The sequence below is a fragment of the Dromaius novaehollandiae genome, chromosome 3 (genome assembly GCF_036370855.1).
Source record: "Dromaius novaehollandiae isolate bDroNov1 chromosome 3, bDroNov1.hap1, whole genome shotgun sequence".
NCBI classification, from domain to species: domain Eukaryota; kingdom Metazoa; phylum Chordata; class Aves; order Casuariiformes; family Dromaiidae; genus Dromaius; species Dromaius novaehollandiae.
The window spans coordinates 128,922,797-128,940,965 of record NC_088100.1 but is presented as its reverse complement, the minus strand read 5'-3'; the positions used below and the strand labels follow the sequence as shown (position 1 = coordinate 128,940,965).

Genomic DNA, 18,169 nt, shown 5'->3' with positions numbered 1-18,169 from the left:
CAACACAAGAACAGCTGTACTGTGTCAGTCCAGAAGTCCAGTATCCTGCGTCTGACACTTGTTAGAAACAGGTATTTTGGAAAGGGTGTAAGAAAAGAACAAGCATACACTGCTCAGAGATCCTTTTCCTGGTAAAGGCTCTCAGCTTCAGTTATCTACAGTTTGTGGACTTCATGGGCAGGACGTTGTATTTGAAACCCTTGATAGAAACCAACTTTTCATTTCTAGTCTGTCAGAACAGGAAAAATTTGTGCTTTTTCTGCCTTAGATTCCCGATTAAAAAAACAAAAAGCCTAAAGCATGAAAATAAAATACAAGTAGTGCCTTTAAGTTTAGTTTTGATCACTCTGTTCAAGATGAAATTAGTGTAAATTACAAGAAAAACCAAAAATCACTCTTTGAAGAGGGAGTGATTTACATCTATTTTTCAGTTTCATTTCCTTGATGTCTATAGTTTTTTAGTCTTTCAGGAAAAAGATCGCAAGCTAAATTTACATTGAAGTACAGCCTCTCCTTTTCCTTTTGGTCCTTCTTTATGCATCAAATAGAAGGGAAAACGGGACAAACTCAAGCTCTCCCCTTTTCATAGGTCATATTTAAAGCAGAAGGACAACTAATACCAGTCCAGGAAGTTACTGGTACTGAGACAACAGCAATGAGCTTCATTACCCTCTTCAACACTTCCTCCAAACTTTTGGGGATAAGAAAATGGAGCATTAGCACTTTTGAACTAAAGGCAGGAAACTAAACATGAAGCCTAAAAGAGTCTTTTTCCCTTTTCAAATATACTCCATATGGTGTGTGTCTGATGAATGCTAATTAAGAACAGTAGAAGCATTTAATCTGTAGTAATGAACTCCAAAAGCAGGACAGAATTCCCTTATCTTCATTCAGACAAGACTCCTGTTACGGTCAATGAAAATACTGCAGGGATCAGACTTGACTAATGAACTTCAGCATAATCAAACTACTTACCTTTCTGTGCATGCACATGCATACATCCCCCCCCCGCCCCACGCATACACACACACTAAACATGCCTATGATTTTCTGATAAATAAAGGGTTCATCCAAAACTTGCTGGTGTTGTTAATGATAAGAATACTACTTACTGGCAGAAATTCTACAAATGTGACAAATCAAACCACGCATTTGGATGGCAAATGTGAGATCAACAGGATACAAAGCACTGCTACTAGCAGGGAATCCAATTTTCTCAATAGCACACTGTTCTGGAAGTCCATTAACAGACAGTCACCAGATTTTCAGTAGGGCATTTTAATACTAAAATGTACAGCACGGTCACCAAGAGCTGGCACTGACCCGTCTGTCCTAGACAAGCCAACCCTGCAACTGAGACAGGGCAGACTAAATCTTTATGTGCAGAGAAAGTGCTCATATTCAGCATTCACTCACACTTACTGTATATCCACCAGATAAGTTTGCCTACTTCTTTTAATTTGCCACTCTTCTACAGAAAAGAATATAAATAAATGATATGATACAAGAGGTCAGGTAAACCATTAAATATAAGTTAAAGCATTTTCACTTAAATGGCGCAGTTATAGCACATCAGCACTTCACAGTGTCAAATGAAATCAGCCTAGGATTGGTCTCATTAGGAAACGGTCTTTGGCCTCTGTCTCACACTTGAGTTATATCACCATTCATTTATTAAGTGGTATGTTCTATAACAGACAGTCCTGCTGTTTCTGCCTACCTTCAGGAGTTGCACTCCTCAACGCACAGTAGAAATGCTTTAATGTTTATAATTTGGAGGGGCAGAGGAAAATCCTTGCTCCCACCACACTGTTCAAATGACAGCCCAATTCATAAAAATCTGCTCACAGTGCAGAATTCCATCATCTCTGTATCCTGCAGCCATCAGCAAAAACACTGGCTTCTACATGTCTCTAACAATTAAAATAATAATAAAGCAGTATTGCAAATGTGAAACGCTTATTTACTACAGACACTGAGCTTTGCAATGGGAGAAGCTCTGAAAGAATGGATAGAAAAAAATACTAGAACAATTAAAGTATATTATTCTTATTAATTGACAAGCAATAAACTGCTACTCTAGGCAGTGAAGCACTTGAATCTTACTGTTACTTTAAACGTTCTTAAACCATGTAACATCCTGCAGCCAACCTTCCTCTTCTGTTCATTATTTTGAAGATTTTTTTCCCCTTCGCTTTGTCAGCGTTATTACTACAACTGCCAAGCTGCAACAGTTCCTATTTGAACTGACTGCACATACACATACCTAAAATCAAAAATAACTAATAATGGACCCACTCTAATAAGAATGCTTTGGGGAAGTATCCACGAACATATTTATCACTGCAATATAGCACATGTTAGTTCAAGTAAACATTCAATTTTTACCCTCTTAAAATAATGCTTAAATAAGACAAAAGAAAAGCATTAATCTTAGGTATATATACTAAAACCAACCAAAAAAATTACACTGCAATACCAGTGCTGCAGAGGCAGCAACAGAGTTCTGTTCAGATTAGTGAGCCATACAACAGTGGCGTTTCACTGAATTAAAAAAAGAAAGACTAGGATTGTTGTTCAGTTGTTCTAGGCAAACACCAATTTAGATAATAATCATTTTCTCATGCATGTCCAATTACAACACAGCAGACATTCCTTCCCTCCCGAAATTCTGTCGAAAGTTTTCGTTAATATATTTTGCCTAGCTCAACAACAAATGAAACAATTCATAATAAGCACAGTCATTCGCTGGAATGAAAGGCAGAATACTATGTTAGATGCATATTTGGGTAGAGAGCATCTCATATCGACACAGTAATTGTTGGTACTGTTACCAGACCCAAAAGTAGAATGAGCATGTCTAATAGGCCTTCTTACTTTCAACTAGTGGATACAGGCACAATAACAATGCCAAAAATCAGAAAGCAACCAGCCTCTCCTGTTACCTTTTCCCAAATGATTTTATTATCTCAAGTCAGTTTTCCAGTTCTACATTGTCCACGTATAAATAAGAATGACAGGGCCATAATAAACTATGGTTCAAAAAATACAGTACCTTTTGATGCTCCCTCACGACTCTTCCTTGAGATCTGGATTACTCTAGGCAGGAACAAAAGGTATATAAACATACTCTCTGGACTACAAACAAGATACATCAGATCTTTATGCAGCCTTAATAATAGTATCCACATTCTTAAGACTCTTTTCTCTCTGTTCATTTAACTTCTCCTGAGTCCTCTTTTTTTGCAAGGAGGTATTGACAGAAATTTGTGACTGTCAAAAAGCTCTTCAAAGCACCTACATTTCTCCATCCACCCAGAATAGCAGCAGAGCAGATCTGGCTCACTGTCGACACTACATCAGGATGACAGCTAGTTTCAAGCCATTCGAGGCCTTATATAAAATAGTATTCCTATCCTGGACAGAAAAGATAGAAGAAACTGTCCCAACAAAAACCTGAGTTCTCAGAAGAGGCCTTCATTTCAGAGCCCAATCAAAGCGATCTGAAGGTGGGGTGGGACAAGGACATTCTTTCCCACTGGCACGATCAGCTTATTTTTGGAGTTGATAATGAGAAGAGCACATTTGGAGTTAATAATGCGAACAACTCCCTCCTGTGGGGGAGAAATAGGGAAGGCACTGCTTGTCAGCAAACTGTCAAACTCCAAAGAGGAAAATAATCTCTAGATTGGAGGAGAAACAAAACAAAACAAAACAAAACAGCAAAATACCAGGTGGAAGTGCTTTATGTTAGCCAGACCTGTGGATGGAGGCTGTTCCACTTTCAAAAGCTCTACCTCTCAGCCTTGCAGAAGCTTGGACTTGCAACAAAACAGCTGTAAAGGGCTCAAAACAAAAAAAAGTTCATAAAGCCCACATATATGAGAAATCACAAGTTATTTGGGGAGAGAGGGAAGAATGGCAGCTCTCCTTCTATATTAGAAAATGTGCGAATGTTTATTTCCCACAAACGGCTGGCAGCAGAAATCTTGAAGAGGATATAAGTGAGTTCTCTTGCTGTTTTTCTGCTCCGACTTTTCGCATAAGGGCAGATCCCTTTTACGAAGGTCAGTAGTCTCTCCCTTGTCAAGCAGCAGCAGCAGCAATGCTTTGGGACTTCCTCTCTTAGTAACAGCAGCAACTTCATGAGGCAAGGACTGCAGTCCCTAGTGGGAGGTGACAGTCTTTAGAGACAACATATGATAATGGGTCTAATCAGCCTTCAAAGCATCTGAAGCATGCTGATGCTCCTCCAGAGCTTTTTACACACCGAGCAATTTTATCTGCTAGTGGCACCGAGTCTTCCCCCCTACAAACCTTTAGATCAAATTCTGATCAAAAGGTTTCCTATTTAATAGACATTTTCCAAAGGCATGAAGAAAAATAATCACTAGAAGTAGCTGGGCACTGCACAATCTAGAAACAGTTTCAAGACCGGACTTACATAAACTGTGCTTGCTAGAGGCATAGTAGAGCCAAATAACAATGGTACTACCAGCCTCTTGGCTGCAGAACAGTGGAGCAAAACAGTCACAATCATTAGAAAAATCTGGTGGAAAAACCAGCATGACTTCTAGTGAAAACAACCAAAGGAAGAGGACCAAGGTATGTTATACTTGCAGTGTATACATAGAGGTGGGATGCATTTTATATCCTGGATATCAAGCTTTCATTTCTCTCATATTACTCATGTACAATCTGAGTAATACTTTACCAGTGAAACACCAGTATATTTATTATTGATGCTAACACCCTCAATGTTTGCAAAAATAGATGCTTACAAATCAAATATTATATTTAGACACCTCATGCTGAAATTCTGTAGTTCATTAGCCAATGTACACTTTGTTCTGAAGCAGAACAGCAAACCAAAACACTTTCAACACGTTTAGAAAGTAATCATGCTCAATAAATCCAATAGCCTACTGCCACCAAAAGGAGAAGAGTGGAATTACTCCAGGTGTAAAGGAGTGGTGGTGTTTTTTTGTTTTTTTTTTAAACCAGTGGAACAAACTTAGCAAATTAAACTTACATAACAAGAAGACAAATTTAGTATTTTAATCAAGATGAAAAAGTCTCTGAAAAGCAAAAACACTGGGGGTGAGAACTTGCAGGAGCCAATCTCACCCACTTTCTAAATGTTTTGAAACCTTATGGAATAGGAGGCTACGAAACAGAGGGTAAAAAGAATTGACAGAACACTGAAATGGTACGGTTCTCCAAGGCACATCTTCCTAGAGCTTTATTCCAGCTCCTAGGAAACAAAAAGCTCTAAGAAAAAAGATGAGGAAAAAAGATAAATATCACAAGAGGTAAATGCAGCAGGATAACATTATTCCTCTACAAAATAAATCTGGTGTTTTAGAAAGAGATCAGATTATGCACATTCTGCAGAAAAACACACATGGAAATGAAAAGGAAAAATTGTTTCAGTGCTGAAAAACTGCCTAATTTTATGACTGGAGAAAATAACTATTGTAAACCAGTGGATTGATAAAAATACTGGAAAAAAACTGGTCACAGTTACAAGAGACTATTAACCGGCATCTATTCCCTCCCATTTTGCAAGGTATCATCAGAACCTTTCAACAGATACAAGAGTCATCATCATTTAAGCATGACATAATGAAACCAAGGTCCTTACATAAAGTATTATTGCTGCATACCACATAGGGAGAGGGAATCAAGGAGCATCAACACAACTATTCCACCTTTACATCATGAGCAAAAGTCTAATAGCTGAAAGGGCAGCAAAGCTCAGAGTAGAAATGCTTCCACTGAGCTTTTCTCCAAGTGGGGTAATTTTACAAATGAGGTAACTTTGCCAAAAAAAAGGTTTCTTATCTGCTCCCCTCAGAAGCTTTTTTGTAAGCTTAATGATGAAATACACCCAGAGACTGATAAACTGCAACACTGCAATAAGCACGATATGAACACACACACACACGTGTGCGCACACACACAAATGTAAAGGATCACTGATTTAAGCGCCCAGTTTCTTCTTCCAAAAGTGAAATGTTACGAGGTCCTTTAACCCCACCTAGGCGATTCTTAAGGAAACAGCAAAATTCAAGGAAACAGCAAAATTCCTGTGCATCACTACCTTTCAGTAGCAAAATGGCAGGGCATGAACTATGCCCAGCTCTCACAGCTTTTTCCACTACAGTCTTCATCCACAAATGATGTATGAACAGGAAAGAAAACAGTCATAAGTAGTAAATTATCAAGACAGCATTTATAAATATAAAACCAAAACTACTCTATAAACAAATCAGGGAAAAACAAACACTTAAATGTTTATTGCTGCAGTAAATGTGATACAGTTTTGTAGCTCTTATTTATCTCCAGTAAAATTACTATTTTGTTGGGTTATCGTGCTTTCCACAGGTGTAATATGGGAGGGTACAGGAAAGCCCTTCACCTGATTACAGTAATTTCTAACATACGCAAATGGTTGATTTATGCTCGGACTGATTGATGTTAAGGGGGTTACTATTCAGAAGGCATGAAGTACTACAGAAATTAGATAGTCACAAGGGTAATGAATCTCCCTGCTTCTAAGCATCAAGTGACTACATGTGTGTGTCGAGAGGGAAATTCCACAAAAGTCAGGAATGAGGCATCATCCCATCCAACTCAGGTGGTTACATTCCTTACATAGTCAACAGAGGACAATATAAAACATCTGAACTAGCCACGTACCTTTCCTTTTGACTATGCAAGGAAGCTGGGCTCCTTCCTAAATGAGGTATCTGAAAATAAATGGTATGACTACCTCCCCAAAGAACGTATTTGGTGCAACCAGGTATTATTATTGATGGAGACATAAAAGTCAGCTGTCTTCTTCTGAACTTCAGAGGCAGATCCCTGCCACAAAAAGGCAATGGCCTGCATGAACAAATACTCTGGCTTTCTACTGTTCTTCTGCTGTTCATTTCCCTATGTCAACACCCAGAGGCGGAAGCTAAAGCTAAACCACACAGAGAAAACACAAGCATCGCTGTTTACATTCTAATCATGCAGGAGATTTTTTACCATGAATTAAATCCATCAGGCACTGGGGAAACACCACCATCCAAGACATGAATGACCAAAGACTAAGATGATATAAACACAAAGAACCACTTTTGAAGTCTGTTGTTTCCAGCAGACCCAAAATAATACAAAAGCCCCCCCCCCCCCCCCCCCCCCATTTTAATTCACCCAAATACTAAAAGTATGCCAGGCAGCTCTCTGAAGTACACAAATACCTGTTCTGTAGTTCTCAGCTGCTTGAAGATCTGGTTAAGTAACTCGTAGGGCTAAGAAGACCGTGCCCTCATTCTCTCCCTCCCACCATGCTCAAACAAAGGGAAATGGCTCACACAGTATTTTCTGTGTGATGGCTTCAGATGAGTCAGTTCATGCAATGGACTGAGATTTGTAAGCCAGCTATGAGAACTGACAAGGAGGTATCACAAAGAATAGCTAGGACACAGATGTTTCCACCAGGGAGATGGAGAGATTTTTTTTAGGATGCTCTAGAATGGAGTTCCTGCAAGAATCCACCATACTTAGATGTTACTTCCTTTAAGTGACCCACTAGAAAGTAGCAGCCCAAAGCATTCTTATCCACACATACTGAACATGAAGTTGTGTCTTGACAAAAGTAGTTTGTCTACTGCTTAGCTCATAACTTCAACCTCTAGAGCAGCTGAACAGCATAAATGTGGTAATTTCCCAGGAAATTCATCCATGAGGAGATGAGTTGAACATTAGGCATGAAGACCATGAGACACACGCGGTAACTGTGAGATGCTACTTTACGTTGGAAGGCATGACTTGGAAAAGCACACTTGCTGCCCGTTTGGGTTATTAAAGCAGCACATGAAGAATGCAGCATATCACCATCCTCTTAACTTATGAGCCTGTTGTTACAACAACGGGTAAATATCCAGTAATTTTAATCATCTGTGTTTTCTGGGGCCTGAGTTAACATTACGTCCAAAACAGTTTGGATGAGAACTCAACAGTATTTGAATGGGAGTTGTCTTTGAGCCGGAAAGAAAAAAAACCACAGACAACACCAGAAAGTCTTAAGCATTGCAAGTATCTATCTTTGTGGTTCAGCTGATAATATTCTTTCTACAGTTTTCAAGGTGGCCTCTGAATTCAATCATTAAAGAAACAGTAAAATATTCATAAAGGCAGAAAATAAGTGCTAGCATCCTCACCAAATTCCAAATCTATCAACTACACTTTGCCAACCTAAGTCTTTCTTGTTATTTCCTCTGGATGTGACACTGTCTTTTCTTCTGGTCTCAAATACATCATTTTGGCTGAGCAGCTGTCTCATTTCAGTGATGGCTGCTATCTACAGAGCCACATGTGTGAACCCAGAGAAAATACAGCCTGCACTGCATTTGGGGATTATTTATATGAAGTTACCATTTATCCGAAGTTACTATACTGCACTGAAGTAAGTGAGAAAATTCTATTTGCGTTTGCTAGTTATCTGGCACATCTCTCAGAGTTAAGGCATCTCAGAAAAAAGCAGTAACAAAAACAGGTGAGCCAAACATTAAAAAAAAAAAAAAGAAAAAAAAAAAAAAGAAAAAAAAAAGGATATAACCTTCAGGTCAGGAAAAATGACTACCAGAGCTGGGGAGAAAGGGTAGCCCAGTTTTACACAGATTTAGAGATGAAAATAATTTAAAAAACAAAAGTGAGAAGTGAATCAAGAATTGAACAGGAGTCAACAGCAAAACACTGAAATATCCCAAAGAGCAAGAAATTAACTAGATGCAACCAAAACACATAATGGGGGAAAAAAGAATAAAGGAAGTATTAGCTTCTTTTTATATATAAATATGATACAGCAGAAAGTAATTTTCCCAGTGATTCTGAGACCGTCAAATAGCACACAAAACATCCTGGCTTTTAACCATGGCTTCAGACAGTGACACTCACTGGGCTTTGGCAATTCAGGTCACCGTGACCCGTAAGAGGCAGCAGGAAACAAGTGGTGTGGCTGATTCTGAGAAACCGTAGTTCACAGCCCAGCATATCAACTGCCTTTGATTTCAGTTTACCTCAGTGGGCCAGCAAAATAGCTTGCTACTGAGGAAAGAACACATCCCACCTCCCTCCCGCTCCCCTTTACATCAGACGATTTAAACTCAGGAACTTCACAGTAACTCCTCCCCCCCCAAACTCTTGAATTCAATAATCTGGCAGAAAACTATCAGCTCACAGAGTAGTCCAGGCAATGCTGTAGTTGTCAAAAGGTAAGAGGTGGCGATAGATAACCAGGAGCAGCCTAAGGGCAAAAGGGACAAGAAATCTCCCCATTTAGCAACAGTGTGTTTTAAATCGGCTTACTGCCTCTTGCACAACACTTCTCAGATGTGACTGCTGTGGCTACCAAGGCAGTTGACTCAAAGCATGAATGACAAGAAAGCAATTTCAATTTAAAGTGGTACAACATTTCATGTATACAGTTCCTTATTTCACTGAAAAATAAGGAGGCTGCTACTAGAAATATTGTGAAGCCAGCATAATTATGGAAGACTAAGTCGCATTCTCTTCTGAATTTGGTGATACGGCGCTTCATAAATCAGTCTCTAGTGCTGAGAGATCAGGAATTCAAGCAGCAGATAATGTTATTAATCTGCTGGGTTTGTATACATGTTTTCACTAATACACAGGCTCCATACAGAAGTAGCTATGGAGACAAATAAATAACATGCTCTTCAAAAAAAAAAAAAGAAAAAGAAAAAAAGAAAACCACACGAATTTTTGACCTTGTAACTGAAATAAAAACACAGCTAAATGCAAGCGAAGCCATTTACTTTTAATCTGACATTTTTTCACTATAAAGACTAACATAATGTAACTCCAAGTATCCCACTGAAGACAGTAATCTAAAAGACAGAAATTTTAAACACAGATTAATCAACTTCAGCAATACACACAGCATGTAGTGATGGGGAAAGCATACAAAGCAAACGTTGCCGCTTTACTTACATGTAAAAAAGGGTATCTTAAAAAAAACGTTCACTACTAAGAACATGGGGCGTGACATGAAAAATCATCCAATCAAAACTATGTCACTGAATGTAATGAAGTTCCTTCTCACACAAGCATCCCAAAAAGCTACCGACCAAGTTTGTAAATCCTGCAAAACAGCCATGAATTTAACCACGGGGCGGTAGCAGCAATTTTAATATTTTACGACTGAAAAGGCTCGGTGTTGTACGCCCCGTATAAAGCAGAGGACAAAGCGGGCTGCTAGTAACTACAACAAACTTCGCTCAAAGAATCCGAGTAGAGGGCAAAGGAGCCTGTTCCAGTGCTCGTCCTGGAGGGGGGCGACAGGCAGAGGAACCCCCCCGCCTCACGAAGGCCGCCCGCGCCGCCGCCTCCCGCCGCAACGGCCGTTGGGGTGGGGGGGAGCCCCGGCCCGCCCCCGGCCCGCTACCTGCAGGAGGCCGCCCATCTTGGCGCGCAGGGCCCGGAACTCCTCCGGCGCCGCCTCGGGGTAGAGCTGCCGGCGCAGCAGCTCCTCCGTGATGCCCGCCTTGCCGTAGTAGGCGGCCTGGGCGATGCCGCCGAGGAGGGCGCTCAGCGGCCTGCAGCCCTCGGGCGGCGGCGGCGGTTGCTGCTGCTGCTCCGCCGCCGCCATCTTGCAGGGGGAGGGGCGGCCGCTGCCCTCCCTCCCGGGCCGGGACTACAAGTACGGCGGCGGCGCGGGGACAAACCGCGGAGCGGGCAGGAGCGACCCCGGGAGGAAGGGAAGACGCGAGGGGGAGGACGGACTCTGCTCTTCAGCCAGCTAATAGCAAACAAACATCAAGTATCGAACAAATGCGTAAGGGGGGGCAAAAAAAGGGGGGGGCTCTACCATCTAGAAGAATTTTATTTAACACAAATATCTAGGCAGATACCGCCAAGTAATTACACATTTAACTTATTAGCAACACAAGTCATGACAGGTGTACCAACACACACCAACACGGATCCTTCATTGATCGGTATTTTCCCATTGCCTGCACGTTTCATACAATGTTTCAAAGATACCTGTGATTTAAGAAAGAGAAAACAGAAAATCCAACCAAACAGGAACGACCTGACTGGATACAGTACATCTCTGTGTTCTGAACTGGGCTCTTGAAGAAACAGTATTCAGTTCTATGAAATACTCAGATATTTTAAGGGAAGTTCAAAGGGATACAGTGCAAATCCTATGATGTAAGATGCAGGGTAGCCCACAAAACATGGAGATAGCTAAGAAGCAGGTACTAATAAAAATCAAACACTTTTTCTGTGCACCATTCTGTACAAGTTTGAATATAAAAATTATTAAAATGTTCTGTATATACAAGCATATACAGTCACAAAAGAGACTGTGTGCTCTCAAAAGAGATGTCTACAATAAATTTTCTTCTGCTAATATAGTGGTATCATATACCACCCAATTATAATTATTTAAGCCCTTCATAGTTGCACTCGTTTCTATGACATGCAAGAGTTATCACAAGTAGCTCTAAATTATAAAACAAGTTATGATCAACATGATCTGTTCTGCCTAGTTCTTTATTCTGTACTTTTCTGTGATTAGAGAACAGGAAAAGAACACATGTGAGTTGTCATGGTCAGAGTGGGATCACAGTACACCTCTAAGCTAGAGGTACAGGAAAAATTAACAGTACGTGCATCTGTAAGTTTCTTCCAACCCTTCCATTAATTTGGACAGTATTTAAAATGTCCTTTTTCTCCAATGGCATTAAACAGCATCTTTAGAAGCTTGAAAGAAACTAGAAATACAGTTGTTTTTTCAATCACTAGAAATTATTAGTCTAATATGAGCAACATACCTCCATATCTAATTGGGGGTACAGACTCATCATGGCACAGTTAACTATTCTGAGACTCAGACTCTTCTTTGATGACTACCATTAACTTCTGCTCTTATTTAAAAAGAAAAAAAGGGGGAGTGTAACTTATATGTGAATTATTTGTATCACCACAAAATATAAAGTAAAACTTGCTATTATTCCAGTTCAAATTTCTGAAGATACTATTTCTTGATGATGTGTCGTCTTCTGCAGCAAGCTGAAGTAGGTCATAGGTCCTAACAAGCAATGCCACTTGACTGACTTAGGTTGAGGCACAAAGTTGTTCTTAAAAATGCCTTTTCTACTCCGATCTCAGTCTGTTCAGTGCCTTGCCAAAAAAGCTGGTGAAAAGTGCTTATTTCTAACGTCTGAAAACAGTAAGAATTATTTGAAATGCACATGGTAGCAACCAGTAAATCACATCCTTAAAGACAGGTTATTTGTTTTTTGTAAACAACCTTATTTTTAAACAAATTAAAAATACATTGAAAAGCCTCTCTCTCTATATATATATATACACACAGTACATATTCAAACTTCATTTCATTGTGATGCCATGGTTTAAGCAGAAAAACAGAGTTCTTTATCACAAACCCAGTCATTACAACCATCTTCTGCAGTACAGCAAACCATGCTGCCAAGACACGGTCCTTTCGGTAATACTTCATTTGTTATTTATCACCTGAACCGTTTTTCGGCCATAGTGGTAATAGCTATACGCAGATGATATCGTTGTGAAACCTGTGATGCACCTTTGGGGAAAATAATTCCTGTAAGTCATTTGAGTCTAAGTATGACAATGAAAAGTTACATTTTTAAGTGTCTTCCCTATTGTTCACCACACACTGACACTGTGCACTACAGAAATGGAGTTTACGGTTTACATACTGAAATTCAGTGCTAAGTGGAGGATTAGATAAATTAATTGTCATTCAGTGATCTGTAGCGTGCTTCCGTTTAATTACGTACAAGAATGAATTTTTATCAAAATAACATTTGTCTGAGAGCAGGGAGGACAAAGATCTGTTTCAGTGTTTGCAGCCTACGCAATTTATATCAGCTTGAGAACTGACTGATATAAGATACGATCCCTTGGTAGTAGGGTAGGGGAGCATTCAAATAATACAAGACTTGAATTTATTGTTATTTTAACACGCTCGCTCCAAAGCTAAGGCAAAAGTTTTGGCTTTGGTCTGTTTTGTTCCCTTCCCAGACACTAGGTTAGAACCATACAGATTTCTAAATTAGCAGTACTCCTCTGTGTCAAAGGCTATACCATTCAGGTGTGAGTCACGACTAAGTCCTGTCCCTCCATTACCGCTGCCATCACTGAATACATGGTCAGACTCTTCCACTTCATTTTTTTTCAGAGTATTTATGGAGTACCCTATTAAGTTACACCTAGCATTTCTCCATTACTCACTATATGCTAACTCTCTCATAGAGTCCCAGCGCAGGAGCAAGGTAAGTGTCTTTCACAGATGCGATTCCAGATTTGGCTTTCCAAAAGGATGAAAAACACATTGACTGTTAAGATAAAGGTTCCTAGCTCCTTAAAAGCTCTGCTTTTAAAAAAGACACACAACACTGGATCTCCCACTATGTTAAACTAAGTTACTAAATAATTTTGCCATCTGCTGCTCAGCCTCCTTATTCTGCACCCTTACAGAACTGTTGATGCAGCTTGTTAACACTTGCCATCAGCTACCGTTAATTGTTAAGCTCTTCAATGACAGCAGTAAAAGGAAAGGCCATTATTTAAAGCAGCACACTTCTGTATGCCTGTTTTCTTATGATCCCCTCCCTCACTTCCTACAGTCAAGCAGAAACCACTGATTTCTTCAGGTGCTTTGCTTTCTGCAGAGGCTTCAGAAATCTAGTTTTCAAGACAGCAGGTACAGCATAAAGCAAAAATAAGAAAATACTTCCTGCCCATTTTTACTGATATCAAGATTGCTTTCTCAAGGACATTTATAGCATGAATAAATATATAAAACTATACACGCTTTCTTCTCACTCTTTTCTTTTATACTAACATGGGTGTATACTTTGACACCGCTATGTCTATTCTTAAGACTTGTTTCTTAGCTGTTGTTCCTAGATTCTGACTAGTTTTATTTGACTACTTTTTCCTTGTACAGTAAATTAAATACCAAAAAAATATCTAACTCCTATGTCAGTCAAGAATAAATCTGGAAGAATAAAGCCGTATGGGCCTATGACATCATTTGGTCATAGCTTTTTGTTCCATACAATCAGAATTAATCACAATTGTCAGTTTCTTTAGGAGTATGTTAAATTATCTGAAAAAGATGAAGGAGAAGTTACCATAATGTCTGCAGATATATGCTGTCCACATAATTGAAAACAGGAGCTGCTAAAGAAGCTGCCACCAATATTAGCTGAACTGCAGTGTTCACCTGGTAAAAACAAAAATAGAAATATGACCAAAGTGAAGCGTATCATGCAATAAATACCAATATACACTTTTCTTATTTAAGTATCAGTCCATATACAGAAAAAAAAAACAATAAAAAAAGCATTTCTAATGAAACATCCTGCATACTTAAATTAGCATGTGCTCTGGTAGTGTACACTGTTGAAGCTCTTTCAGGATTTAAGTTACTTCCAAATTAGTTGACAATACTTCGAAACCACACTCAGCAAAATAAAACAGTTCATAGTAGTAAACAAACTCCTATCCAAACTGCACACCACCCCAAGCACACTGAGCAATTATCTTTTGTAATGAGTTATTACTCTTACCTTGCTAATGAATGTTGGTTTTAAGTGGGCAGTAGCATAACAGGGGTTAAAATACCTACTGAGTGTTCTCTGTTGAGGAAGAAAAAAAAGGCAATTCTAGTATATTCAATTTGAGATACATCTTCACACGATACAGAACAAAAGTCAATTGCAACACTGAAGAATTTTACTGCTACTGCTCTTACATGATCTGTTCGACATCATATACAAACAAGAAAAAGAAAACTCACCAGTAATTCTGTATCATTTTTATGAAACCCATTTTATGAAATACTATTCTGCTATTAATTTATTTGGCAAGAGAACAAGAATAGTGTTTTATCTTAGACTATCCACCTAAGTTTTGAGCAACTATCAAACCTCATGAGGAAAATCTCTTGGCTCCAACTTTGTTAAATTCTGCTTCTTATTCATTCTATATACACATAAAAATATGGAAGATTTAATCAAAAGAACTCGATTACACGTCTATGCAATTTTGTTTACTGCTATACACTTACCGGTGGAGAAAGAGTTCTGTATCGCACATAAAAAAAAGTAGCAATGAGCGCTACATCCCTCAGAATAATCATGGAAGTAAGTGAAACTGAAAAAATACAAGCCAACAGTATTTGGTGAAAAATCACGTCCAAAATGTAAAAAACAAACAAACAAACAAAAAACAAACAAAAAACCCCAAAACAACCAAACAAACCCCCCCAAGCAGACAAAACCCCCCAAACAGACAAACAAACAAAACACACACACACACGCGCAAAACATGAAGCAAGAAGAAATAATCATTCCCTACTTATTGTGAACAAGTTTTATGCACGAGTGAAGATATTTAAGGTAACTTCTGAAAGGGTTTCATCTGAAGCCTTAAAACTACTCTATGAGAAAACCATTCCTCTTTGATATAACTGCTAACTACTATTGTTTAAAAAAAAACAACCTACATCTGAAGCTTACAGTAACGTTTTTTGTTTAATTGGTTGATTTTGAGGGGAGGGTCATTTTTTAAGTGTTTAATAGAAACAAAAAGCAAAGTGCAACTGACAAAGTAAGAGTTCTGACTTACAGCCAATTTTCCTTATGGAAACACAAGAAATATTATTATACCTAAAATTCACTTCTTTATACAATACATGCAAGTAATGACATTTTCTCACCTGGGATAAGATGTGCACAAGTTAGGCTCACATAGAGCACACTGATGAGAATTTTGTCAGCCAGAGGATCGAGAGCACTTCCCAAAGCTGATTTCTGATTAGCCCAGTTCCGTGCAATAAATCCATCCAACTGAAAAAACAGAGTTCAACATTTACCTGTTAGAAAACTAAGAATAATAGTTTCTATGTGCTACTATTACAAAGATATTTGATGAATGACATCACGTAATGCAATTAGCTTAGCTAAGATGAAATATGCTACTTGTTAGCTGATATTTCTAGTAGGCTTTCACGTTGCATTCTAGATTCTGGAAGCCTCTGAACACGATTGATCTTCAGTATTAAAAAAAAATAAAAGCAAGTGATGTTTCAAAACGCATATCTAAATTCACTCAAGTCAACTGCTATTCTGGGTGCACCTTGTGCACCTGCATATACTAACGGACCACTAGATGGGTGAACGCTGTTTGTGTGTGTAAATGCCCACTGCGGGATGGCCAGGGAACCTAGACCCATCGCACGGCCCCTTGAGGTGTCCGAGAGTCATTTTACGCTACCACGAAGGCTCTACAGAGCGTTTATAGAAAACAGGAAACATAAAAACCGCTCCGCTTTTAAAAACTGGTCATCGCTGTTCTACGTTAAGCGATTCTAAAACTTAACGCGTGCCAACAGGATCACCCTAACGCTACCCCCGTGTGCCGTCAAAGCAGCGTAAACGTACCAAGTCCGTAACGCCAGCCAAAACGAAGACACCGAGTGCAACGTTGAAGTTTTCCTCAGCAATCAAGTAGCCTAAAACCGGCGCCAGACCCATTCTCGCCATCGACAGGATGTTCGGGATGGTCCACGGGTTCTCATACTGCGAGAGCGAGAAAGCACAAGCTCCAGGGCGGGAAGGCGCCCCTCGCCCGGCCCGCAGCGGGGACAAACCCACGCTCCGACCCGAACTGCCGGGCCCCCGGCACCTACCAGCTCGGGGTAGCGCCCCGCCGCACTCCGCTCCCCAGCGGGGCCCGGCGCCGCGGGCCCGCCGCTCCCCGACCGCCACGGCCCGGCGCGGCCGCCTCGCAGCAGGCTCCAGGCGGCGGCGGCGGCGGCGGCGGCGGGGGCGCGCAGCAGCCGTTGGGGCGCGCGCAGCCCCCCATGGGGGTGACACAGCGCGGGCGCCCCGCGCCGCGCCGCCGCCAGGCAGAAGCCGCCGCCGTTGCCCTGGCAGCGCCCGGCCGCCGCCTCGGCCTCCGCGCCGCGCCGGCTCGCCAGCGGCCTGGCTCCGCCGCCGCCGCCCGGCCGCCGCCGCCCCGCGCCGCCGAGCAGCCCCCACAGCCCCCTGCCCAGCCACGCAGCGGCCAGCATGGCGGGAGCCGCCCCGAGGCGCGCTGCGGCCCTGCCCGCAGCAGCCACCGGCCCCCCGCCCCCGCCACCACCCGCCGCCCCGCGGGGGCCGCGGGCAGCTTCCGAGCCGCAGGCGGCACTGGGCGTGCGGAAGCGCGGCCGTACGGCCGTTCGCGACGCTTTACAGCAGCCTGCTTCCCGCCGCGCCGCGCGCTTTACGGCTTGTACCTGGGGCTCCCCTCACCAGTGTTTATCGTAGCTCAAGGAAGAATAAACGTATCAGGGGCAGCGATAAAATAAACCTCTCTTGTTTTCTTCCGAGACTCCTACCCCTTTTCTTAGGGAGACATTTTCCTTTTTGAGGTGTCTAGCATCCATTTAAGCAGAGCCTGCCTTGGCTTTTTAGAGGAAGTACAGAAAACATGCTGAAGGAGGATGGCACATGGTGGTATCCAAATGGTACAAGGGAACACCACTAAGATTTAGCCCTCATGAATTCAGTCACTGTTGTCTGATTACACAATTAGCTAATAATTGACAAGGTAAAGAGAGGTTCTAGAAAAATAGCTCACAGCCACAGTGTTTTACTCTACCCCTTCCATGGGCATTGCAAAGATGATTGTTTTACTACTATCTTACAATTAAAGTTAGTGATCATTTACGGGAGGACAGTGAAGACAGAAGTGAAAGAATACATCTAAAAATTCCAGAGCAGCAGGAGGCTAAAAAGAATCCTGCTTTTAAAGTTTCAGTTGTGCCTGCTAGCCCTTAGGCAACACCCCACAACGTTCTTTCATACAAGTTCGTGAGTTTGTTTTGTTTTTTAAATAAGACTTAACACATGCTTTCCCTTAGTTGATACAGAAGGTTCCCTCTTCATGTATGGAAGCAGAATTAACTCGGGACTTGCAAGAAAGCATGCCCCTTCTGCTGCCCAAATTCCTGAAGGTTGATATTAAAACTCCATTTAGTCACATGACAGTCAAAGGCTGCCTGCCATTCAGATTTAGATGGGTACACACTACTAAAAGACATTAAAAT

General features: G+C 41.0%; 2 protein-coding genes across 2 annotated transcripts in view; both read right to left on the bottom strand.

The window, feature by feature from the left end:
* The window catches only part of COMMD1 (copper metabolism domain containing 1), an 81,802-nt gene extending 71,005 nt beyond the window's left edge, over nt 1-10,797 (bottom strand). The window contains exon 1 of the mRNA XM_026110528.2: nt 10,460-10,797. Within this exon, the coding sequence (XP_025966313.2) occupies nt 10,460-10,663 (204 nt within the window). The 5' untranslated portion in view covers nt 10,664-10,797. The remainder of the gene's footprint in view (nt 1-10,459) is intronic.
* An 82-nt stretch (nt 10,798-10,879) lies between these two features.
* Nucleotides 10,880-17,313, bottom strand: CRLS1 (cardiolipin synthase 1). The gene is made up of 7 exons (XM_026110527.2): nt 16,766-17,313; nt 16,518-16,655; nt 15,794-15,923; nt 15,143-15,228; nt 14,643-14,711; nt 14,205-14,296; nt 10,880-12,628 (listed from the first exon to the last, which is right to left on the bottom strand). Exons 1-7 carry the CDS (start codon nt 17,147-17,149, stop codon nt 12,541-12,543), a joined length of 987 nt encoding a protein of 328 aa, XP_025966312.2. The 5' UTR covers nt 17,150-17,313; the 3' UTR covers nt 10,880-12,540.
* Between the last annotated feature and the right edge of the window lie 856 nt (nt 17,314-18,169).

Bases quoted from the DNA above. Each gene is read 5' to 3' on its own strand.
- CRLS1 (XM_026110527.2), bottom strand. From the start codon at position 17,149: ATGCTGGCCGCTGCGTGGCTGGGCAGGGGGCTGTGGGGGCTGCTCGGC. The intron at 16,656-16,765 runs GTAGGTGCCGGG...TCGCTCTCGCAG, and splicing joins CGGGGCGCTACCCCGAGCTG to TATGAGAACCCGTGGACCAT. The intron at 14,297-14,642 runs GTAAGAGTAATA...TGTTTTTACCAG, and splicing joins AACCAACATTCATTAGCAAG to GTGAACACTGCAGTTCAGCT.